This window comes from Pipistrellus kuhlii, unplaced genomic scaffold (genome assembly GCF_014108245.1).
Source record: "Pipistrellus kuhlii isolate mPipKuh1 unplaced genomic scaffold, mPipKuh1.p scaffold_m20_p_9, whole genome shotgun sequence".
Lineage (NCBI taxonomy): Eukaryota > Metazoa > Chordata > Mammalia > Chiroptera > Vespertilionidae > Pipistrellus > Pipistrellus kuhlii.
In genome coordinates, this window is record NW_023425595.1 from 8,338,562 (window position 1) to 8,362,793 (window position 24,232).

At 51.0% G+C, this 24,232-nt stretch overlaps 1 protein-coding gene across 6 annotated transcripts in view; it reads left to right on the forward strand.

Moving 5' to 3' along the window:
• The window catches only part of PRDM11 (PR/SET domain 11), an 88,010-nt gene extending 63,976 nt beyond the window's left edge, over positions 1–24,034 (forward strand). For 4 of the 6 annotated variants that reach the window (XM_036426952.2, XM_036426951.2, XM_036426950.2 and 1 more), the window contains 3 exons: positions 8,543–8,730; positions 12,995–13,621; positions 14,917–24,034. In XM_036426952.2, the coding sequence (XP_036282845.1) occupies positions 8,543–8,730; positions 12,995–13,621; positions 14,917–17,081 (2,980 nt within the window). In that variant the 3' untranslated portion in view covers positions 17,082–24,034. Of the gene's footprint in view, positions 1–569; positions 2,764–8,542; positions 8,731–12,994; positions 13,622–14,916 lie in introns of those variants that run through there. The other 2 variants (XM_045577463.1, XM_045577464.1) reach the window with 2 other exon arrangements.
• The last annotated feature ends 198 nt before the right edge of the window (positions 24,035–24,232 follow it).

A 24,232-nucleotide genomic window follows, 5' to 3' on the forward strand; every position in this document is an offset into this window, starting at 1 on the left:
CAAGGCCACAAGGTGGCCCCAAACAACCCAGAAACGGCCTCACGGAGGCTGAGACTCATAGCATCATCATAGTACCTTTTGGCAAGTACCCCTGTCATCTTTGCCAAGCACCTTTGCGCCTGTTCTCTGTGTAGTCTTCCTAACAATCCTGCTAGGCGGGCAAATGGTTGAGGAGAAAAACAGAGGCGTGGTGACCTTGGCTTTGCAGAAACGGGGTCACAGAGATGGAGAGGGTGATTAGGTTGACCTGCTGTCAGTGACACTGGGGTCTCCACGTCCCCTGACCTGGGCTGGCTCGCACGAGACTCGCTGTTCCCTTGAAAGAAAGGAGGCGGGCGCTGCTTAAGCTCAGACCTCTCCCCAGGGGTTCCTGCCCGCTTCCCTCAGGGCTTTGGGGGGCAGGTGTTTTTCTGTGGGTGGGTAGGTAGTAGGCGTGTGTCCAGCTAGGCTGAGTGGTGACAGGGGAGAGGGATGCTAAGGTAACTTGGGAGGGGGGCGCGGATCCAAGTCCAGGCTGCCCCCTCTCTCCCTGATGTAATTGTTTGCCCTTCTTTGTTCTGTTCCCCAAGATGATGAAGATGAGGAGACACCAGGGCCCTCAAGGCAGGCTCTGCGGGTGTCCCTGCCGCAGGCCCGGGAAGAAGAGGCCCGTCTGGCCAGGCCCGCCCTGCTCCGCTCCTCCTCCTCCTCAGACCAGTCTGAGACCATGGGCCCTAAGCCAGAGGCCCTGCCCCGGCCCTCGCCCCAGGCCCAGGCTTCCTGCAGGACCCCTCAGCCACACCCCAGCCCGCCCAGAACAGGCCTCGACTGGCAGCTCCTCCACGCCCACGCCCAGCAGACTGAGATGTTCCAGCAGTTCTGTCAGGACCTGGTGACCGTGCACAAGGACATGGCAAGCAGCATGCACGTCATCAGCCAGGCCATGGCCGAGCTGACCAGCCGCGTCAGTCAGATGTGCCAGACGCTGACAGAGATCCGGGATACGGTTCAGGCATCTCAGCGGGGACCTGAGGAAGCAGCTCCCACAGGCTCTGCACTCCAGGCCGGGGCTCCCCCACGGGAGCCCCCACGGGCTCCCCCAGCGCCCACCCCTACACGGACTACCAGGTCTCGGAAGAGAAAGCACAATTTCTAACCTGGCCAGTCTGCGCTAAGAGGAAGAGAAATGGAGGCAGGGTGTCTGGCCTTGAGACAGGAGCCGGTCTCTTATGTCCAGGTCTGATGCCCCTTGTAGGATTTTGGGGGGGACTGTCATCTCCTCACCGAGGGCAGGTCGGCACCCTATGCTCTGATCGAGCATGTCCTCCGCCTCCTCTCTCATCTCTGGCAGATGCTCCCTGCTTGAAGACGAAGGAAAACTCCCTGCTTGATGCTTGCTTGGCCTGGAGGGCAGCCTCCTCTTGGTCTGTGCCTCGTGGCAGCAGGCCTGCAGGGAAGGGGGAACAAATGTGGGGAGCACCTGAACGGAACCCCGCTTTCCATCCTCAGGGCTGTGCCAGCCTCCCAGACCCCTGATTCTGCTGCTTTCAAAGGAAGCGAGGCCTGAGGATGGGTGGGCAGGGCCCAGCCCTTCCAGGAGGGGTCTGTCCTCCCCTCCCCCGGGGCTCTGACCCTGGTGGGTGGCGCCGGCCCCTGCCTTGGCCTTCGCTTGCCCTCCTGTGTGCGTGTGCTCAGCTGCTGTGCTTGCCGTTTGTGGAGTGGGGAGCACGGGGTGGCGTTGGGAAGAAGCTGAGCTGGCGTTTCATAGGGAGAGCACTGGATGCGTCTCCCGCACCTGCAGGTGTGCGGTTCCGGGTTCTCAGGGCAGCCAAGAGGCAGCCCAGCCGGGTGTTATTATCCTCATGATCGCCATCATCACCCACATTTCACAGAGAACAAATGACACAGCAGTTGGTGGGGGGCAGGTCTGGAAGCCAGGTCTGTGGATGTTTCCAGGTCCTCTGTCTTGGGCCACATCTGGATGGGAGAGGTGTTGCTTTTTGCCTGCCCCTGCCTCAGCTCTCCCGAGTGTGAGTGGGAGGCAGCAGCAGCAGCATTTAGGAGGTGAGTCCACCCGCCTGGCAGGTGGCTGAGGGGAGGAAGGGCCCAAGTCTTGGGGTCCAGAAGGAAACCCCTCCTCTGGCTTCTCAAAGTACCCAAAGCCCAAAGCTCAGAAGAGCTTTTGTCTATTCCAGTTTCCAGCATGCCTTGCCTCTGCTTGCTTGGGCTGCATACGCATCAGTCACACATATCTATAGCTTCATGTTTTGTTTTGGAGTGTTAGGAGGGAGCTCGGTTCTCAGAGTTAGGAAGGGACATGGGGGGTGGCAGACGCAAGCTTAGCTCTGACATGGGTGCAACTCGGCTCTGTGTCCTCTTTGCTCCTTGGCCTAAGTCTGACCCTGGCAGAAACTCTCATACCCCAGCCCTTCGCCCTCCCACGCCTGCCCCCTAGAGCCATAGTGGGGCCAGGAGGACTGCCACGCCCAGTGCCTGCCGGGCCATTCCTACAGTGCTGCTTCCACACCCAGGCCACGCTTTGTCCCTCGTAGGGAGGATGGAGGGCAGCTGCATTGTCCTCGTGGCCTTTTGGCTCCATCTCCCCCTTCTTTGGTTCTTTTGGGGTTCCTGTTTCCCCAAACTGAACGCTCCCCTGTAACAGCCCAGTGGCCTGATTATTGCCTGGCGTTGCCCTGCCCTCCGATGCTGGAATCAAAGATTGCCTTCCCAAGTATTTTTGTTAAGATGGCAATAAAAAGGAATTGATCTCACACTTGGAACACACCCAGGCTCCAGGATCTTTCTTTGGTGTGTATTCTCTTTCTTCGCTTCCTGTGCAAACCTCAAGGCCCCCAAAGCAGGGGTTAGATGACTAAGGGAAAGCATGCTGGCGAGAAGGCTCAGGTGCCCCTGGCATTTCCCAGGTCTCACTGCTCTCAGATGCCATGTATTCACAACCACGTGAGAGAAGGAAAGGAACTGAAGGGCTGAAGGAGGCAAAGCACCCACATATGAAACTGTTCAGCTATATTTAATTTCTATACACATCAAAAGTGAGATGTTGCTAAGTGAATTTTACCATTTGTTCCCCAAAAGTAAGTTAGTGGTTCTGGAAAAACACCACCATTTCCAGCCAGAGACTCCAGAAGGGTCAGGGGCTGTCCATTGGCCCTGGAGCCCAGGCACCATCCTAAGGCATGAGCTCTGTTTGGATACCTCCCCACTCATCCCGGGATCTGTCTGTCACAGGCAAGGCCCTGCCCACCTAGATCTGAGGCTTCTCAAAGGAGCAATTTGGCTTCCTCTGGCTCCTCCGGGGGGTCTCCTCAGCAGGGCCTCCTGACATGTATTGCCTTGGCCTAGTGTCAATTACACAGAGAGATTCTCCCAAGCAGAAAACCCTCAGGTCCTGACCAAGGATGCATCCCCTTTCTGGAAGGTTCCATTGGAATCTAGGTCATTCTTTGCCATTCTTGGCCACAATGCATGGCCATGAAATCAAATAACCTGATTTCCAGGAGAAGCAAAGATGCTGTGAAAGATGCCTGGGGTCTTTCCCACCAAGGTCAAGGTACTAAGCAGTGACAGATGCCTCTCCCTCTAGCCCTGAGGAGGGAAAGGGTCAAGTGGAGGCAGAGGGGACAGAGAGATTAAAAGACGGGCCAACTTTCGATGGATACTTCTCTAGTTTCTTGTTCTTGGCTTCAGAGGGGACTGTGGGACTAGCATGTCAAAACAGGAAAGTGAGATGGAAACAAGTGGGCAGTTGATTTCAGCTTCTAAGAGTCCAAGGCTTCCAGCCATGCCAAGGGCTGGCCGGGGGAAGGGGGGGTGTTTTGTCAGAGACCGAGTGACCATCTGGTAGTGGATGCATGATCCAAAGACCCTCCCAGCCCAGAGACCTATATGCACATAGGAACACAGAGTCCCGCCTCTCCTTGGTTATTCTTTTCCCATGTCTGCCTCCGTGACCAGTGCAGCTTCCTCGCCATCGGAGACATACCCACTGAGTAGGAATGTCTGAGCCTGGCCCTCATCTGTCCCTTCCAACACAATGGATGCCCTGGGGATTATTTTCTCTCTTTTGTTAGAACTGGTGGTTTCCTCACCCAGCTAGAAAATGTAATGCCCTTAAAAAAAACACAGCGAGGGAGGTCTGAGAAGTGTGGAGTTAGTGCCCATCTATCATGTACCCAAAGTCAGCGAGGAGGTTGGAATACAAACAACCCATCCTCATCATGAAAGGTTTAGTCCAGTACACCTCCCCTTTCTTTCCCCACCCCCCCGATACCATCCACCCCCTCGATTGCTTCTAAGGTCCCTAACTTGTTGGCTTTTATTTGAAAGCCATCAAATGAGCATGGACATCTACAGAGCTGTCTATTAGGCATTTCCACCCTCTCCTGACATACTCTGTGCCTTCTTCCCAATAAGATAGTGATCTGGAGACTCAACAGATAGATTGTCACTGCCTGGGGGCTCTTGCTCACCTGTGGCCATGGAATGGGACAGGCAAGGTTCTACATAAAGGGATTGTGGTGTGAGTTCAGGAGGGTTCTGGGAGTGGGAGGGTTCATCGGGCGTTACTGTGAAATACTTGAAAGGGTGAGACCTGATTGAGGTACAGTGATTGATGTTGAGAGTGGGCTCCACTTAGCTTGACCTCAGAAATCATATAGCGTAAACATCTCAGGGGAATGAGTTGTTAGGACTCATTAAGAGTTGTCATCCTCCTATATAATAAAGAGCTAATATGCTAATTAGACGAAACAGCAGAACAATGGTCCTGGCGCCTGTCCCGATAAAGCCAGGGCTGCGAGGGCCAAGCCCCTTGCATGAATTTTGTACACCAGTCCTCTAGTTTATATATCATATTTCGAATGCCGAGTTTCAAAACAACCAAATGCAACCAGATGCTGAACAAATTCTGTTCTGTCTTTGAAGCCACATTGTGATCGATACAAAGATTTGGGGTTTTCTTCTTAAATATTGATTTTTGTTGTTGTTGTTGTTGTTGTTGTTGGATAGGAGATCACCAGGAGGTGGAAAGAGAAATGGACTTGAATCTAAGTGACTTCAGAAGTTGCTCTTTAGAAGAAATCCCTGCTACTTAGGTGGCCTTCATCTCTTTTTCTCTTAAAGTTGGGTGCAGGGAAAAATAATTCCAGTCTTTAGAGATTGCTGGCTATTTAGAAGCTGAAAAGAGATTGTATTCTTTCCTGTGCTCTGTGATGCAAGTGATTCCTGTGAGAAAAAAGGTGAATGAACGGTTTGCCTTCTGTCTGGGAGGAAGAAAATTTGGGTCTACCTCATGCTAACAACAAGGCTGATTAAGTTTGGATGTCAACGTCAAGACAAGTTGGGGCCGAAACCGGTTTGGCTCAGTGGTAGAGCGTCGGTCTGCGGACTGAAGGGTCCCGGGTTCGATTCCAGTCAGGGGCATGTACGTTGGTTGCGGGCACATCCCTGGTGGGGGTGTGCAGGAGGCAGCTGGTCGATGTTTCTCTCTCATTGACGTTTCTGGCTCTCTATCTCTCTCCCTTCCTCTCTGTAAAAAATCAATAAAAATTAAAAAAAGACAAGTTGGGGACTAGAAAATATTATGCATACTCAGAAGATATCTCAGATAAGGGGGAAAGTAGACTCCTGCAATTGGAGAGTTGAGACTGGGAAGGATGAATCTGGAAAGATTTCTGTTTTCTCTGAAATCTTCGTTAATAATGACATGGCTGGGTGCCACGGAGGTCATGGTGTGGTCTCCACAGTTCAGGGAGACCCAGGCTCATGTTGGATGTTGACGAGAACACAGATGCGTTAAGGCTAAGATCCCAGACAAAAGCAAGTTCTGGGACCTAGGCGCCATAAATCCTGCACGCTGCACACCCTCCCGATGGAACTCTGACTCGCTTCTCTCAAATGGGTGAGGCAGCCAAAGCTGGTGTCCTCTTCCCCGCCCTCCTGGAGTTTGTGTGACATCCTGTTGCCACAGTGGGTTGGTTCCTGGGCCTGAGTGGTCCCCCTCATCAGGTCACGGTGTCCTCCAGGGCTGAGCAGAGCAGAGTGCTCAGGGGACTGTCCAGATGGGAAAGGGCAGATCTACATCTGCAATGCTGCTGGCTGCCACAGTTGCCACCCCTGCCAGCATTGGCATTCTTGTACATTATCTCTGTTTTTAGGGAGTGGGAGTAATAATAGCTTACTGAGGAAGACTTGGAAAGTACAGAAAATTGCAAAGAAGTAGATCCACCTATAATGGATAATCACCCTTAAAACTTTGGTATATTTCCTTCAGGTTTACTGGGGCTTGTTTTCAAAGCATGCTGGAACCATCAAGTAAATAACATTCAGACCTACTTATTGTTCACTCTTCATTGTATGAGGTTCATTTTCCATGTCATAAAAGATCTTTCAAAAAGATTTCTCTCCAGATGAGTAGCATTCCATTATATGAATACGCCATGGTTTATTAAACCATTTCTCTAGTATTAGACATTTGGGTGTTTTTCCTTTGACATTATAAACGATACATAGACAGCTTGGTGGGATGCAGTTTGCATATTTGGTCTGCATCTCACTGTTCTTCTTTTTTTTTTTTAACTTTTCAACATTTTGACAAAATACACATAACAAACTCTACCATTTTAACCATTTTTAAATGTCCAGTTCATTGGCACTAAGCACATTCCCATTGTTGTACAACCATCACCACTATCCATCTACAAAGCTCTTCCCATCTTCCCAGGTGGAAACTCTATACCCATTAAACACTGAGCCCCCACTATCTACCCCCCAAGCCCCTGCTCCCTAGCTCCCAGTAACCATCATTCTACCTTTGACCACTCATTTGAATGGAATCATACAGTATTTGCTGTTTTGAGAGCGGCATATTTCACTTAGCATGTACCTCATGTAGCTTATGTCAGAATCTTCTTCCTTTTTATGGCTGAATAATATTTCATGTGTGTATAATCACATTTTAAAATCTAATTTACCCATTAATGGACACCTGGGCTGCTTCCACCTTTTGACTATTGTGAATAGTGCTGCTGTGAATATGGGGGTACAAATTCTTATTGAGTCTGTATTGTCAATTGTTTCCCAAAGGATGTGCCAGTTTATTCACCACCATTAGCATAGAGACACTTTTCTTGCCACCTTTACCAATACAGATATTATCATTAAGAAAAACATGTATGCTGCCCTGGACAGTGTGCTCAGTGGTTGGAGCTTTGGCCTGTGCACCAAAGGGTCCCAGTCAAGGGCATGTACCTGAGTTGCAGGTTCATTCCCCAGCCCCAGTCAGGGTGCATGTGGGAGTCAACCAATCCATGTGTCTCTCTCACATTAATGTCCCTCTCCCTCTCCCTCTCTCCCTTTAACTCTAAAAGAAATGGAAGAATATCTTTGGGTGAGGATTAATGAAGCAAAAATCTATGCCAATGAGACAATGTGCTACTTTGCCTTTCTTATTACTGATGCTGAATATTCTTTATGTGTTTGTTTTCCATTTGGATCTTTTCTTTGAATTATTGTTTCCTGGATTGCCCCAAATATAATTCTTTGGATCATGTCAGTTAGACAGACTTTGGTTTCTTCCCTGGCTTTTAAGACAAATCATCATAACCTAAGGGAAAAAAAATTTTTTTTGACTACCAATTTCCTAGACACTGGTGTAACCCAGAACCCTCAAACTCCAAAGAATTTCCTCTCACCCTTTTGGTCTGTAATGTCCACCTCTCTGCAGATGTGTCATCTCACCTTTTGGAGGTGAGTGAGGTCGCAGGTTGGCTGTTAGAACTGTCAATTCAGGGAGGATGGGTGAGGGTCATAGATTCTGAGGGTTTGGCAGAGCTTTAAAAGTTATCTGGACTTGCTGAGTGTCCAGATAGGAGACATAGGAGCCATGAGTTCTCATGGGAATAGACCTCACAGTTCCATCTCCCATTTATTAGCTGTTCAACCTTAGGCAAGTCTGAGCCTCAGTTTCCGTATCTTAAAATACTTCAGTTAACCAGTGGTTGCTAGCCTTTCCTCTTCTGTCCCCACTGTCCCCATTTTTAAAGATTTTGATCTTTAGCATTTATTAATTGACCCCTTGGGCAGCCTTGTCTCATGAGTTATTTCTGCTAGATTTTGTGAAATACTGAAAACTGTTCAACAACCCACTCTTACGACCATAAGAGACCTGCAGGTGTTGGGGTTCCCCTGTGGTTAAAAGTTAGTGAAAAGGAAGTGATCTGTCCGTTTTTCAATCACCTTTTATCTGGTGTTGAATCTTATATTTAGAAGAACCTGGCAGGAAGGCAGGAAATGTGTCACATCCAGTCTCAGAAAAACGGAGATTTTAAAGTCTCAGAGACTAGCTTAAGGTCACATAAAACAGTGACATTGAGAAAAGGGATGGGCCCTTGCTGGCATTCCTTTCCTTGGGAGGGCAGCTGCCCTGCAGACTTTTGCATAAGTCCACATGCTGGTGGATTTTTAACCACTGTCACTGCCCAACACCAGCGGGCACTCACGAAGGAGTGGCTCACGCATTCTCACCTGTCCTCCTCACCCCCAGGTACGTGGTCATCTCCAGGGAGGAGAGGGAGCAGAACCTCCTGGCATTTCAGCACAGTGAGCACATCTACTTCCGGGCATGCCGGGACATCCGGCCCGGGGAGTGGCTGCGGGTCTGGTACAGTGAGGACTATATGAAGCGCCTGCACAGCATGTCCCAGGAAACCATCCATCGCAATCTGACCAGAGGTGAGTGCCCACCCTCTTTGTGAGGACCATGCCTATGCCACCAAATCCCTGGGAGGCCAAGAATACTTCTCTAGAAGCGTCCTAAGAAAACTGAAGGGAAATGCAGTACACCAGCAATGGGGAGACCCGGAGGACAAACAGATGGTCCAGGTCTGAGCAGCAGCTCTGGGCAGTGTTGTGGGGACCACTTATCCTCCATGAGGAACCGTCTCAGAAACCCTATTACATATGAATGTCTTATTATAAACTTCAGAGTATCATGGAGAGAGCAAAGTACATACATTTAATCAAAATCAATCCTATCCCTTCCCCCCCCTCTCAAAGTGATGGAAAGGTGCTATAAACGGCACTGCTGCAATAATACGTAATATTTACTAAGGACTTAATATGTGCTAAGCTTATGTTCCATCATGTTCCATGAAATCAGGGCAATAGGAGCAGCTACCTGAACCTGTGCTAAGAGAATTGGCTGGTTAGAACACATTTAGAACAATGTCTACCTTGACCATTGTAAGCCCTCCATTCTAGACTTTTAAAACTAATGATTCATGTATAGCACTTTGCAAAGCATGTATCTCCATCTTACAAATGGCAAAACTAAGCATCAAATAAATATAGTGACTCACCCAGAGCCGAATGGTTAGGAAGGGCAGAGCTGGGTTTCTAACTCTATTTGTTAGAGTCAAGGGTCTGAGCCCTAACCTATGTTATATGAACTGCCAGGCAAAACTAGTCCCCCCACCCCCCCACCCCTGCTTCCTCCTGGTCTCATTCCCAAAAGTCTAACGCTACATTGTGAAAGAACGGTGTCTATTAGAACAAGAAAGTTGGAAGGAGACGACCTTAGGTGTAGACGGTGGCCTGATGGGTAAGATGTCCATCCGGGCTCCATTTAAATGAGTCATTTGAAAATGGCTTAAAATTCTCCCAGTCCTAGCCCTTTGCCTCTTTACCCCATCCTCAGCTTGGCCAGGGCAAACTGGTGAGTCCAGGTCCTTCTTTCCATGGGACTGCCTTTCACTAAAACCAAACCTTCAAAGACCCAGAGTCCATTTGGTCCCAGGAACCAAGGCTATCCCCAGGCCCCACTATCATATCCCTGACCAACCTACTTTTTGGAAATAAAGCACCATTTGGAATATGAGTAGAGAAGATGAGAGGGGGTAGGAGTGGCCCACTGAAATTAAGCTACTTTTAAAAACAACAAAGCAGATTGTGGACATTGAGTGCCCAGCAGCTGCCTGACTTGGTAAAAGGTATCTGGTGATTGGATGGACAGTGAGAAGAGATCCAATAGACATACTTATCTCTTGTCTTTTTTGGATGTGGGGGTTGGGCACATGCATTTTCCCCATGATGAGATCGCCATGGTTTCCAGTTGATCCCTGGAGGTGCCTCGTGTAAAATCATCTGATACATAGTAGGTGCTCACTCTTTGTTGAATGGATAAAAGAAGAAACGAATGAAGACAACCAAGAAGTCTCTAAAAGAATCATACCACCAAAGAGGAGAAAATCAAGAGAAGTCATGTCAGAGGACACAGGTTCCATCCTTGGGCCATAATCTTTTTGAATTCTTCTGGATTTGTCATGTCCCTCCCCCCCCAGAGTCTTCTCCAAAGCTGCATCATCCTCAGAGAGCCCTGAGACCCCGGGGGAAGGCTCAGACAAGGGAGTGAGTTTTCAGGGGTGGTTCAGAGGAGCGTGGCAGACAGACTCGACATGAGATACACCTAGACATGTGAAGGTACAGGAGAAGGGAATACCTCTTCCTGGCCAGGCTGAGAAGTAGGAAACAGGAAGCCACTGTGGGGCAGGGCCATGGCAGAAGGTAGGTGCTGAAGTCCTTGTGAGCAGTTGTGTGGCCTTTGGATGTTGTGTCTCTGTAACCTGTAGTTTTGGCAGATGCTGGAAATGGGTAGCGGTGTCTTAGATCTGTATGCAAGTCCTGCTCTGAATGGGGGATTCCCCCATGCTCAGTCCCTTAAGGTCTTACTTGGAAGGAGACTTCTTTGTAATTGGAGGCTGGAGCTCTGATAAAGGCTAGAGCATGGATTATTAGTCCTTATCAAATAGGGACATTAGTTGGTGCCAAGAACTGCTTCCTGAAGACTATAGACATTATTTCTTTGTGGTTATCTTTTAAGAAGAGGAGCATCTAATGTGTGTATGTAAAGAATTCGTGTTATTTGGTCGACTTTGAGTCATTGATTTGCGTCATGGTGTTTTTCTCATGTTTTATGGAAGTGTGAGAATCCAAAGAGGCCTCCTGCTCATCTTATCACATTTGAATGAGCTTTTCTCTGAGCAGAGGAGCATGAGGAGTTCCTGGTGATGAGTAGACTTGACCTTCAGACATCCTCAGCTGTTGGCTGCCTGATCGGCCCATGAGAAACAGGAAGGGTGGCCTTGTCGTTTAGAGAGATTCTGAATGAGCAAGGGTCACATATTGTATAATCTGCACCAACATATTGCATTTTTTAAAATTATTATTATTTTTTATTTAAAGTCCAGTTGTACCCCATTTAAAGAGAAATCAACCCAGTAACGCTGGCTCTGGGCCTAGTACATTGTAAGCATGTTACTTTCCATCTCCTTTGTTGGCACTGCTTCTGCTATGTTTTTTAAAAAATATATATATTTTATTGATTTTTTTTTTTTTTTTACAGAGAGAAAGGGAGAGGGAGAGAGAGTTAGAAACATGAATGAGAGAGAAACATCAATCAGCTGCCTCGTGCACACCCTCTACTGGGGATGTGCCCACAACCAAGGTACATGCCCTTGACTGGAATCGAATCTGAGACCCTCGGGTCCACAGGCTGACACTCTATCCACTGAGCCAAGCCGGTTAGGGCTGCAATGGCTTTATATCTGTTTCTTTCCCTCATATTCTCTGGAACCAACCTGCCTCGGTTTGAATCCTGGTTCTGCCACCTACTAACATATTGCATTTTTAAAAACTTCTCTTCATTGGCACGCTTTCTGTCCCTCAGCTGTTATAGAAATGCTGGCTGAGGGGAGGAGCACCAGAGTATAAGGAGCCTTAGAGATGAGATCATGCCCTAAGCAGTCACGTGATCTGCTTAGGACAGAAAAGGCGCTTTCTGAACAGGTTACTTGCTTTTGGGCTGCTACCTGTAGGAAATCTGGAGTCATACCTGGGCCAGGGCACAGCACCCCATGCCAGCTGTGGGAAGCTGAGGCTTGGCCACAGCGTGGCTCTGGTTTGCACAGAGGTCCTTTGGCCTTCCCTCAGAGGTCTTTCCAAAATGCAGCTATCAGCAGCCTAATTGCAACATATGAGTAGGTTAAGTCTTTGCTCAGTCACATCTCCCAGGGCCTTTTCCTGGTCTAGGAAGCCTTTAAGATTTCCTAGCTTCACAGGCTGCTGAGGACTCCCCACTTAGCACTGTTGCCCCACCCCCACCCCCACCTCAGGTAGTGTTGTACTTCTGAGCAGTTTATGATATTGTGCCAGCCATTGTGAAAATCTGGCTAAAATAACTCATTGTTGGGGTGCTCACCAAGGTGTTGTTAAGTCATTTACATGATAGGAAGAAATAGAAAAGGAAGCATTGTTTGTATTGCCAGGCAAGGAAACAGCTATATTTTGAGAATGCTTTGGGTCAGTGTGGCCATGTTGTTCTTTACCCTGCTGGAGGTGGCCCATCTTGCATTGTCTTCCTGCCTCAGCCGGCACACTTTTCTCACATACTGCTCGTTTTCTGACTGCTGGGAGAAATAGAAAGGACATTTGCTCTAGGCGGACTTTGCCCTAAGTGGGCCGACTTCAGAGAGTGAGGGAGGAGGAAGCAGCGGGACTCAGTATTTCGTGTGTACCTTTTACCAAGTCCAAGCAGCCATCTTCTAATTGCTAAGACTGGACCAGAAGCCTGGAGGGGTGGGGGTTCCATCCTCATTTAGCTCTTAGAAATGTCACTACCCATTCATTGGATCGAGCAAGAGGCAAGTACCTCCCAACTACCTTCCCCCATAGCATTTTTCTCAACTTATTAAGTTTAGAGCATGTATACATAAGACTCCATTGAAACTGTCTCTTTAAAGACTTCTCTGCTTCTTTGGGGTCCTATGATCCCATGACCTACTGAGCGATCGCCTCTCCCTTGTTGCCACACCTGCCCCACGAGGCCAGACCCAGAGGGATGTGTCCAGCGACTTCCTAACTGGAGGCCTGCATTGCTTTCTGCCTGTTTCTCCACCTGGGGCTTTTCCCCACTTCCTCACGCCCTGGTTTTCCTTCCTAGGAGAGAAGCGGTTGCAGAGGGAGAAGTCTGAGCAGGCTCTGGATCACCTAGAGGACCTGAGGGGTCCCATTCACCTCCCTGTGTTGAAACAGGGCAAAAGTTCCTACAAGCGTGGCTTCGACGAGGGGGACGTGCACCCCCAGACCAAGAAGAAGAAGATTGACCTCATTTTCAAGGATGTTTTGGAGGCCTCGTTGGAATCTGCCAAGGTGGAAGCGCACCAGCTGGCCCTGAGCACCTCGCTGGTCATCAGGAAAGTCCCCAAATACCAGGGCGATGCCTACAGTCGGTGTGCAATGACCATGTCGCATGGCATGCAGAATGTCAGCCGGACCCAGGGGGAGGGGGACTGGAAAGCCCCCCACGGGGCTTCTACGGAGCCAGGCCCATTGGACGATGAAGAGGAGGAGCCTTCATCCTTCAAGGCCGACAGTCCTGCCGAGGCCTCCCTTGCATCCGACCCTCATGAGCTTCCCACCACCTCCTTTTGCCCCAATTGTATTCGCCTGAAGAAGAAGGTTCGGGAACTCCAGGCAGAGCTAGACATGCTTAAGTCTGGGAAGCTTCCTGAGCCCTCTGTATTGCCAGCGCAGGTACTGGAGCTCCCAGAGTTCTCAGACCCTGCAGGTAAGTCGGTGTGGGTGAGATGGTGTCGGAGGGAAGAGCACATGGTGGGCAGGGTGAGGGTGGCCGGTGCTCTCTGCAGGAGCCACCTTTGGGGAAACCTGAGGCATGTGACTCAGAGGGGAGCTCTGGCCACAGCCCACACCCTCAGGTGCCCGCCTCTGACAGGTAGCTTTGCAGCTCCTGTAGGTGCTTCACGTCTTGCCCTGTATTCTCGTCAATAAAGGACATTCCGCTGCAGAAGGGGTGTGTGCTGTTTTCTTGAACCGTTGCCTTTCTCTGGTGGTCCTAGTAGTGTCTGGCCCCCCACAGCCCAACTTCCAAACCCCATCTTTCTCTCTGCCCCGTCCTGTTGGGGAGAGCTCCTGGCCTTCCCGACCTCAGCCCAGGAGCCCACCTCATTCTTCTCTTCCTGACTTGCTGCTCTGCCACACGATTCCATCTCCCCGCCTGGGGTCTTGGAAGGACCTGGATACCGGGCGTTTGGCTGCATGCTCCTGCCCTTTTCTGTGGCTGCCCGGATGTCTTAGAGCTGGTTGACAACGAGGGTTTTTTCAGTACACATCTGCAGCTTAGCGTATTTACACAGCACTTTCTATTTTAACCACATCTCTTAGCTCAGAATGAGGTGCTTCAGATAGTCAAAGCATGCATCTGTGTTCTGAGCCAGAAATAACTTGGGGCCATGCCGAAGCTGTCTCAATTTGAAGGTAGCACGCCACCCCTGGCCACCTTAGTCCTCCCTCTCTGACCTAAGGATGTGTGATATGGTTCTTCCTCTGGTCTTGTGGGTCAGTTGGTACCAAACGTTGAAGTTCCTTGAGCGCCCACTAGTGGAGGGCCAGGGCAGGAAGTGTGGAGCATGGTGGCCACCATGGATAATCCACAAAGAGGGAAAGCCTCCAAAACCAGTTTGGCTCAATGGATAGAGCGTCGGCCTGGCCTGTGGACTGAAAGGTCCCGGTTTCGATTCCGGTCAAGGGCATGTACCTTGGTTGCGGGCACATCCCCAGAAGGGGGTGTGCAAGAGGCAGCTGATCAATGATTCTCTTTCATCGATGTTTCTAACTCTCTATTCCTCTCTCTTCCTCTCTGTAAAAAATCAATAAAATATATTAAAAAAAAAAAAAGAGGGAATACTTGGATCACAAGAGTGCTTTTAAATACATACTGGCTGGAATTGGCTTATGTTTCACATCGTGTGGCCACCTACCTTCAGGGCAGTGCTTCCTGTTCCTTTTAGAAACGTCTGTGTTTCCCCCACAGGTGTAAAGATTTCTTTCCCATTTGTCTTCCAGCCTCAGAGAGCATGGTCTCCGGCCCCGCCATCATGGAGGACGATGACCAGGAGGTCGATTCGGCGGATGAATCGGTCTCCAACGATATGATGACTGCCACCGACGAGCCCTCCAAGATGTCGTCTGCCGCCGGGCGCCGGATCCGGCGCTTCAAGCAGGAGTGGCTGAAGAAGTTCTGGTTCCTGCGGTACTCCCCGACCCTCAACGAGATGTGGTGCCACGTGTGCCGCCAGTACACGGTGCAGTCCTCCCGCACCTCGGCCTTCATCATCGGCTCCAAGCAGTTCAAGATCCACACCATCAAGCTGCACAGCCAGAGCAACCTGCACAAGAAGTGCCTGCAGCTGTACAAGCTCCGCATGCACCCCGAGAAGACGGAGGAGATGTGCCGCAACATGACCCTGCTCTTCAACACCGCCTACCACCTGGCCCTCGAGGGCAGGCCCTACCTGGACTTCCGGCCCCTGGCCGAGCTCCTGAGGAAGTGCGAGCTCAAGGTGGTGGACCAGTACATGAACGAGGGCGACTGCCAGATCCTCATCCACCACATCGCCCGGGCGCTGCGGGAAGACCTGGTGGAGCGCATCCGCCAGTCGCCTTGCCTCAGCATCATCCTGGACGGGCAGAGCGATGACCTGCTGGCCGACACGGTGGCTGTCTATGTCCAGTACACCAGCAGCGACGGCCCCCCGGCCACAGAGTTCCTGTCCCTGCAGGAACTGGGGTTCTCTAGCACAGAAAGCTACCTCCAGGCGCTGGACCGAGCCTTCTCCGCCTTGGGTATCCGGCTGCAGGATGAGAAGCCAACCGTCGGCTTGGGCGTCGACGGGGCCAACATCACAGCCAGCCTGCGCGCCAGCATGTTCATGACGATCCGCAAGACGCTGCCCTGGCTGCTGTGCCTGCCCTTCATGGTGCACCGGCCGCACCTGGAAATCCTGGATGCCATCAGCGGGAAGGAGCTCCCCTGCCTGGAGGAGCTGGAGAACAACCTGAAGCAGCTGCTGAGTTTCTACCGGTACTCGCCGCGGCTCATGTGCGAGCTGCGGTCCACGGCCTCGACCCTCTGCGAGGAGACCGAGTTCCTGGGGGACATCCGGGCTGTGAGGTGGATCATCGGTGAGCAGAACGTCCTCAACGCCCTCATCAAGGACTATCTGGAGGTGGTGGCCCACCTCAAGGACGTCAGCAGCCAGACCCAGCGGGCGGACGCCTCGGCCATTGCGTTGGCCCTGCTGCAGTTCCTCATGGACTACCAGTCCATGAAGCTCATCTACTTCCTCCTGGACGTGATTGCTGTGCTCTCGCGCCTGGCCTACGTGTTCCAGGGCCAGTACCTCCTGGTGTCTCAGGTGGATGACAAGATCGAGGAGGCCATTCAGGAGATCAGCCGGCTGGCTGACTGCCCGGGGGAGTACCTGCAGGAGTTCGAGGAGAATTTCCGCGAGAGCTTCAATGGCATCGCCGTGAAGAACCTCAGGGTGGCCGAGGCCAAGTTCCAGTCCATCCGGGAGAAGATCTGCCAGAAGACTCAAGTGATCCTGGCCCAGAGGTTCGACTCCCGCAGCCGGATCTTTGTGAAGGCCTGCCAGGTGTTCGACCTCGCCACCTGGCCCAGGAACAGCGAGGAGCTCCTGAGCTATGGCAGGGAGGACATGGTTCAGATATTTGATCACCTGGAGGCCATCCCGGCCTTCTCCCGGGACGTCTGTCGGGAAGGGCTGGACCCCCGGGGGAGCCTGTTGATGGAGTGGCGAGAACTCAAGGCCGATTACTATACCAAAAACGGCTTCAAGGACCTGATCGGCCACATTTGCAAATACAAGCAGAGGTTTCCGCTCTTGAACAAGATCATCCAGGTCCTCAAGGTCCTCCCCACCTCCACCGCCTGCTGCGAGAAGGGCCGCAATGCCCTGCAGCGAGTCCGCAAGAACCACCGCTCCCGCCTGACCCTGGAGCAGCTCAGCGACCTGCTGACAATCGCCGTCAACGGCCCGCCCATCGCCAACTTTGACGCCAAGCGAGCCCTGGACAGCTGGTTCGAGGAGAAGTCCGGCAACAGTTACTCTCTGTCCGCCGAGGTCCTCAGCAGGATGTCTGCACTGGAGCAGAAGCCGGTGCTGCAGACAGTAGACCACGGGTCCGAGTTCTACCCGGACATTTAGGGAAGTGGCGTCACAGAGGTCACTAAGCTGTTGAATATTTTTTTAATCTATACTCACAAGCTTTGATATATTATATAAATATATATATATATTATATTATATATATTAAAAACCCACACTGAAAAAAATTTTTTAGAAACCAAGGTGACACATCCACCAGAAGCTACTGGGAACTGTCAGAAAGGAACCGTGTCAGAAACTGACTCTTGTCTACAACATTCGGCAGCTGCAACCTCCGTGGCAACTCATTTTCACTCACAGAAGCATGTGCCGGGGCCACACGTGTTCCCACCGACCGACCAGCCAACAGCATAAGCTAAAATGACGGGTCTCTGTCATCACCTTTAGGTAACTCACATTGTCCCTGTTCTTGTCTGGGCGGGCGAGGGGCTTGGGTCGGGGTTTAAGTCCTTGCCTTTCCTGTTCTTGTTTGGTTTTGTGATGGGGGTTTCTCAGCCTCTTTGTGGACATACTGGTCCGGCTGAGTCCCATCTCTGATTTTGGATAAGGGCAGGTTGTGTGTCTGGATCAGGTGTTTTGACTTTCTCTCCCACCTGACTTCAGCTGGAGAGATTTTTTTTACTCATTTCTTCACTGTCTTAGAAACATGTGTTGGTCAAACTGTGACACCCACTACTCCCCACCTCTGTCGCCAATCCCGTCCCTGGGTTGTTCATTCCCTCCTTTCAGATGCCCCTGGATCCTTAGTACCTATAATACTGAAGGCAAAACTGCCTGCCAACCGAGCTTGAAATCCTGGGGAAGGGAGAGGGGGTGAGCATGTTGCATTCCTGTGTTGTTGTTGTTTTTTTAATAGTGTGGGATAAAATAATCTGAATCCATTCAGATCCAGGGCTGTTGGAGAAATGAAGAGCCGAGAAATCCAGACCCCAAAGGGCTGTGATTTATTGGCTAAAAATAAGTAAAATGAAAAAAAAATGTATTCAATTTACATAAATTATTTATACTCTATAATCATATAATGTGGGGGCGGGGTTTTTGTGGGTTTTTTTTTTTTTTTTTTCCCTTTAACAATCAAGAAATACCTGCCAGAGTTGCGTGGCAGGACATGTCAATACAAGTTGTGCCCTGGTTGTGCAAATGAGAGTCTCTAGAGATTTAGTCCTTTTTCTGCAACAGGCTGAGAACCAGCCCTACCCCCTGGCAGGAAGGTAGCGGGAACCTGGGTGATGCATCTATGCCTGTGAACACTTCTGTTTTGAACAGGGTAGAGATGTCCTAGAAGAAAGGAATAAGCAAGGGGTAAGATAGGACTCTCAAGGCATTAGCCTACACACACACACACACACACACACACACACACAACCACGATATAAGCTTTAGAAGTAGCCACTGGCCCACTCCCTGGGGCAAGTAGTGGTTTAAGCTACAGGAGTCAGATCAATGCTCTTTCATTCATTTAACTACCGGTATACCTCGCAAGGGAGTTTTGCTTTTTTAAATGTGCTTGAGCTGTTAGACACTTCTGTTCATGTTTTCACACTTGGTTTATGCATATTGGATATGCAGAGATCCTGTGTCATGGGTGCAGGTCACATTTGGGGGAGGGAGGAAGATCCGCATCGTCTGTGGTCCTTAGAAAGCCACCCCTCTCAGCTGACAGAGGTTGAGCAAGGGATCATGTGATCTGGTCCCAGGGTCCCCAACCTGCGTGGCTCAGACATGATCAAACTGTGGCAGCTTCCTTCCTCCTGGTTTATCTTGCCTCCGAGGCCTCATGCCGCCGTAGAGAACATAGTGGAAATGTCATCAACACTGAACATGTCACTCCCCCATCCTGTCCTGCCAGAGTCCCTTCACCCCCAACAGGTCCCTTCCCCCCACCCCCATGGTCTTGGTGCTAAGATAACTTTAGAATCATTGCTGCTAGTGGATAGCTTTTCATTACATAAATATATATTATATATATATATATATATATTATATATTATTTTTGAAACTTTTTTTTGTTTGTTTCAACAGTGATGTAGCATGTTAAAACAAAAACAAAAACAAAACCTGGTTTTCTCTGACAGTCCCACTGCCAGGCCTCATATGCTGCCTTCTTCAACAAATCAATGCACCCCTGCCTGTGACATTCAGCCCCCGACTCCCTTCCCAGTCACACGTACTTCCCCACCTTCCTCTGAACAAGGAGAGAGAAGAAACTAGCCAGGAGAGACCCGAAGCTCTTTCTGATGCTTTGAAATTCCCAGCCTCACTCCACTTCCCCAATTTAAGCTGGTGTCTCCTCCCCCGACTCCACTCTTCCCATCAGGGTCAGTAACTGTGGTCAGGTGGGACGCTATTGCAAAGCACAGGGTTCCACCTTTCCCTCCCCGGCTTCCTCTCCACCACACAGATGGAGATGTGTTGAAGGCAGAGGTGGATGGCAAGGTGGGCGGGCCTCGGTGGAGGCAGAAACAGTAGGTTGGGATCCGTTCTTCTAGCCAACAGATGCCTTACACCTTCTCTTCCCCCACACACTGCATTGGTACCCTCTGTGGATAGCCCCCCTAAACCAGTGGTCGGCAAACTCACTAGTCAACAGAGCCAAATATCAACAGGACAACGATTGAAATCTCTTTGGAGAGCCAAATTTTTTAAACGTAAACTATATAGGTAGGTACCTTGTTCTTAACTTAATTAGGGTACTCCTAAGCTGGCCTTGGCTAAAAACTCAAGGGGCCAAAGAGCCGCATGTGGCTCTCGAGCTGCAGTTTGCCGACTACTGCCCTAAACCACTCATTTGCAAACCGGAGAGTATCTGCTTGAGTATCTAGTCAGGGGCTGCGAATGTGTCCTCTCAAGAGGCCATGGGCAAACTCCGTGTTTATGCCCAGGGAACCACCCTTTGGGCCAGTGCCAGTTTCAGCCTGTACCTTCTGAGACAGCTGGGAGCCCGTGACCTGCCTCTGGGCTAGAAGCATGAGCTATGGCTACAGGTGGCCAATGTCCAGCCAGGGTCTGAAACAGAGAGGATGAGCTCTCTGGAAAGCCTTGAACTTTGGCAAGGCTCCCAACCTCTGAGTGCGCATGCCCTTGGCTGAATTCAGCTAGGCAGTGTCAGACTCTCTGAAGGCCACTTTCCCTTGGGACAGGGAGTAACCAGGGAATAATTGGGGTGACACACCACTGCAATTTACACAGGGGCTTGTCTCAGCCTGGATGGGTCTCAGGAAGCTCAGTGCTTCTGTCCTGGGCAAGGGGCATGTGACTACCGGTGACTTCTGTCCATTTCCTACTCTCTGCTTCCTGAGAGGGACTCTTGGGTTGATGGGACCCTTGGGGTCTAGTCCAGGGAGGCACATGCTTGGCTAACCTACCCTTCCTTTGATGGGTATAAAACATGGTTGGCTGGGCAGTTGTGACATCCCTAATGTGGTGGATTCAGACAAGACACAGCCCTTTAACTCAGCCCCTGGCTTAGGAGTGACAACCATTGGCTTAGAATAAAAGGTTTGTGTCTCTGGGCTGGAGACTTGTCCTCATTGAACTTTCTGTGGTTTTTGGAGGGGGTGGGAAGTGAGATCAGGTTTGGGGGGCGGGGGCAATCATGCCTAGCAGATACATTGCTGAGCCTGGGAACCAGAGGCCCTTGTGGTTAAATGATGTGCTTCTCCTCTCCCCAAAGGAAGAAAATAGCCCATTAGCATCCATGAGGACCGAGGACAGCCCAGTCCTGCCTAGAACTCTTGCTGTGTCAGAATCCCCACATTTTGACTGCCTGGTTGAATATGAGTTCAGGCATGTGAATCACCAGGGGTTTTTTTTATGTGTGTTTTTTGTTGTTTTTGTTTGTTTTCTTTTTTGTTGTTGTCATTGTTTTTGTTTTATGGACTGCTGGCAACATCCTATAGTACTGGGTGGAGCCTGATTTCCTCATCCTCGCTTGGGAAGGAGAACAGGCTCCAGCTCCAAGATCCCTGGACAGCAGGGCTCAGTACTGGACCCTGAATCCAGGGCAGTTGGGGGTCTTGGCCCCAGCCCCTCCTACATGCTACCATGTTGGGTCGTCTTGCCTCACCCTTCTCCTTGGCTTGCTTCTGTTGACCCTGTAATCTAGAGGAAGGACCTTGTAATTATTTGAGGTAATGTTGAAATGCTTTTCACATGGAAAAGCAGTAGAATATGCTGAAAATGATCATGGAGAGAGCTATCATGGTTGGCTAATCTAGCCAGGCTTTGCCCGGCCTAGGCTGGGGGGCTAGCATCACTTTGGCTGTTCCCTGGAGCCTCCTGGGATCCAGCAAGTGGCCTGTGGGGGGGTGTTGAAATAGAAATTCTCTTCTAGATTCCTCCCCGTTCATTTTTCCTCCACGCCCTCTAAGAGCAGGAATTCGGTACCTAGAGCCGGTTTGGGCTTACTGCCTGAATTGATTTCTAAGTAGAATCTGTGCTTTTTCTTGGTCCTAACACCCAGTTCGGGCAGAAGGCTCCAGACCCACTGGGACTCACGCTCCCCACCATCCTTCTTCTGGGGGCAGGCCCATCCAGGCCGGCCTGGGACAGCCCAAGCAGGGAAGCCAGGGCTGCTTAACCAAGAAAGGCGTGTGTTCCCAGGCAGGTGAGCTTGGGGCAGTTCCATTCTGGATATGGGCCTCCTGGAGGTGGGCCTGGGTCTGAGGTTCCAGTCTGGTCTTGAGGGAAGATTATGTCCAGAGACACGTAGGGCCCCTTTTCTGGCTGGAGGAGGACCCCCCTCTGGTCTCTGTTCTGGGTGCTTTAGCTGAGTGGATGGAGCTGTGATATTTCATGGAACCTTTGAGGTGACTTTTGTGTGTTAGCCAGAGGGAGTAAAAGTGCCCTTTGGGGAGGAAAATGGTACGGCTCACCTCTTCCACCTGGCTCTCCCCCACCCCAATCCCTTCAAGTGGTATCGCCCTAGAAATACCTATGCAATCCAGTCTCCCTAGGAGAGTGCATGGAAGCAGGGGTATGTGCAGTGTATAATACAAATGCTACAGCATATATATTGTATATATGGACATATACAGTACGTATACACAGAGTAAGAGATTGAATCACGTCTATATATCTATAAATAATATCCTATATATTTATACATTTTTATGTTTTAAATAGATATAAAAATAGAGTCTATAGAGAGCTGGGAGAGCAATGGGAAAGCCTGTGTTGTGCAAAGAGGGAGGAGGCAGAGCCTTTTGCAGGCACTGAGGAGGGAGCTAAGCAGGCAAGGTTTGCCAGGAATGGGGCCTCCTACCCCAAGTGGTGGAGAGGAGCATACCGGGTCCCGGCCCTCTCCGTGCACTTTCTCTCCTTTCCCACAGGCTTGGTCTGAGGTTGGAAGGAGATACTCACTCCCTGAGCTCCAACTGAAGTGCCCCCTCCATCCCCCCTGCCAGCCTATGGTGTGGTCGCTGCTGCCTGGCAGTAGGTCGCGATCACAGACCCATGGTGTAGGGATCACTGCACAATGTTCCCTAAATACCCTCGCCCTCCCCTCCCCCGCCCCTGCCCCAGGCGCGAGCAGCATTGGTGGCCATAGGAAAGGTGCAAATTGGACCCAGAGCGGTCCAGGAAAGATGCTGCCGCTCCCTCCCTCCTCCCACGCTTCCACTGCCCCCTAGAGGCCAAACCTCTGGATTACCTCCCTCACCCACTCCATCACTGTCGGCCAGGGACTGGAGAAGTGAAGTGGGCAGCATGAGCATCACCAGACGGTGCTGCCCACCATCAGGAGGCTTCCTGGCCAGGGCAGGAGCCATCAGCTAACTGGGAGGGGTGGTGGGGGGGAATATATCCGCACACTCACGAATTCAGTAGCAAATCCAGTTCCGAAGCAGGGCTCTGGCCCAGCCCACTTTGCACAGCTGCTGCTGCTGGCTGTTCTCAGGACAACTCACTCTCTTCCCTCTCCTGCACGGAGGCCCATCGGCCCCTCACGAGGTTTAGTCCACATACACTGTTCTGATTCTGTGACTCGAGGCAGAGGCTGAGCCGGACGCCCCCATGAGGGAGGGCCGGTGCAGCCCCGTTGGAATCAGAAGCCCGTTTTGCTTCCAGGTTTCTCTCTGTAGTTTCTTTCCCCTGAAGGCGGGAAGGGGGAGTGGATGGGGTTGCAGTCGAAGGGAGCCACAGGGCAGCTGCGTCCTCTGTGCTCCAGACCAGCCTCTGCCTCTCGGCTCTCCCATCCCTGAGCCCCGTCTTGCTCTTCCCCACCATCCTACCAACGGACCTCAGTTTCCAGCGGACCCACCCCTACACCCACAGTCTGGGGCGGGTCTGTTCTGCCAATGCCCACCTCCCCTCCCTCCGAGCCCTCCTGAGCCACAGCTAGCTAGCTGCCCACCGGGTCTTGGAACACCCTCAGGGCCTGGCTCAAGAAAGGCCAGGCCTGGCCCAAGCCTTCCTCCACCGCGGTGGATCAGACCCATGGCCAGGGGATGGGCACCCCCGGGTAGCAATCCCACAATGCACTGTACCTCAGAGAGAGAGCAGCCAGCGGGCATCAAGGCACCGAGCCGTCCGCCCAGGGACAGCCGGCTGCAGTACTGCTTACAAAGAGACAAGGGCCAGGCTGCCCTTGGCACCCTCCATCTCCACTCGCCTCTCCGGAAGAGCCAGCAGTCTGATTACGTCTTTTTCAGCCCCCGTCTCTCTCCTTCTCCCCACCCCCACGCTGCTGAACCATTTCATTTCAGTCATAAAGGAAACATAGAGTGGGGGAGGGGGGGTACCTGGGAGTCTATTATCACATACATATGACTATGTTAATACTTTCTTTCTTAAAAGAGAAAAAAAAAAAAAGATCTCGATGTTATTATTTTGCAGACTACGCTTTATAGTACCTGTGTGACGGGACCTAGAACACTGGATACAAATAGAGCTATGTTGTTTTATCATAATATGTACGCAGAACCTTCCTTTTGTCATATTATCCTTGTAATGTAAGGAGATTGTTAATAAAAGCATTTGAATTTACTCACCAAGGTTGGATCCCCGCCTCCTTGTCTCTATCGCTGGCCGGTGCTCAGGTGGATTCTAACGGGTCCCTTCTCAGTGCCTCTGCCGTCAGGTTAGCAGCCTGCCTGCTACTAGCTTAGACGGAACTAGAAGAGGCCCCGAACCCCTTCCTGCTGCTCTCCCTTCTCTGCTATTCAAGGCCACTTCCAATGGGTCCCCTTCAG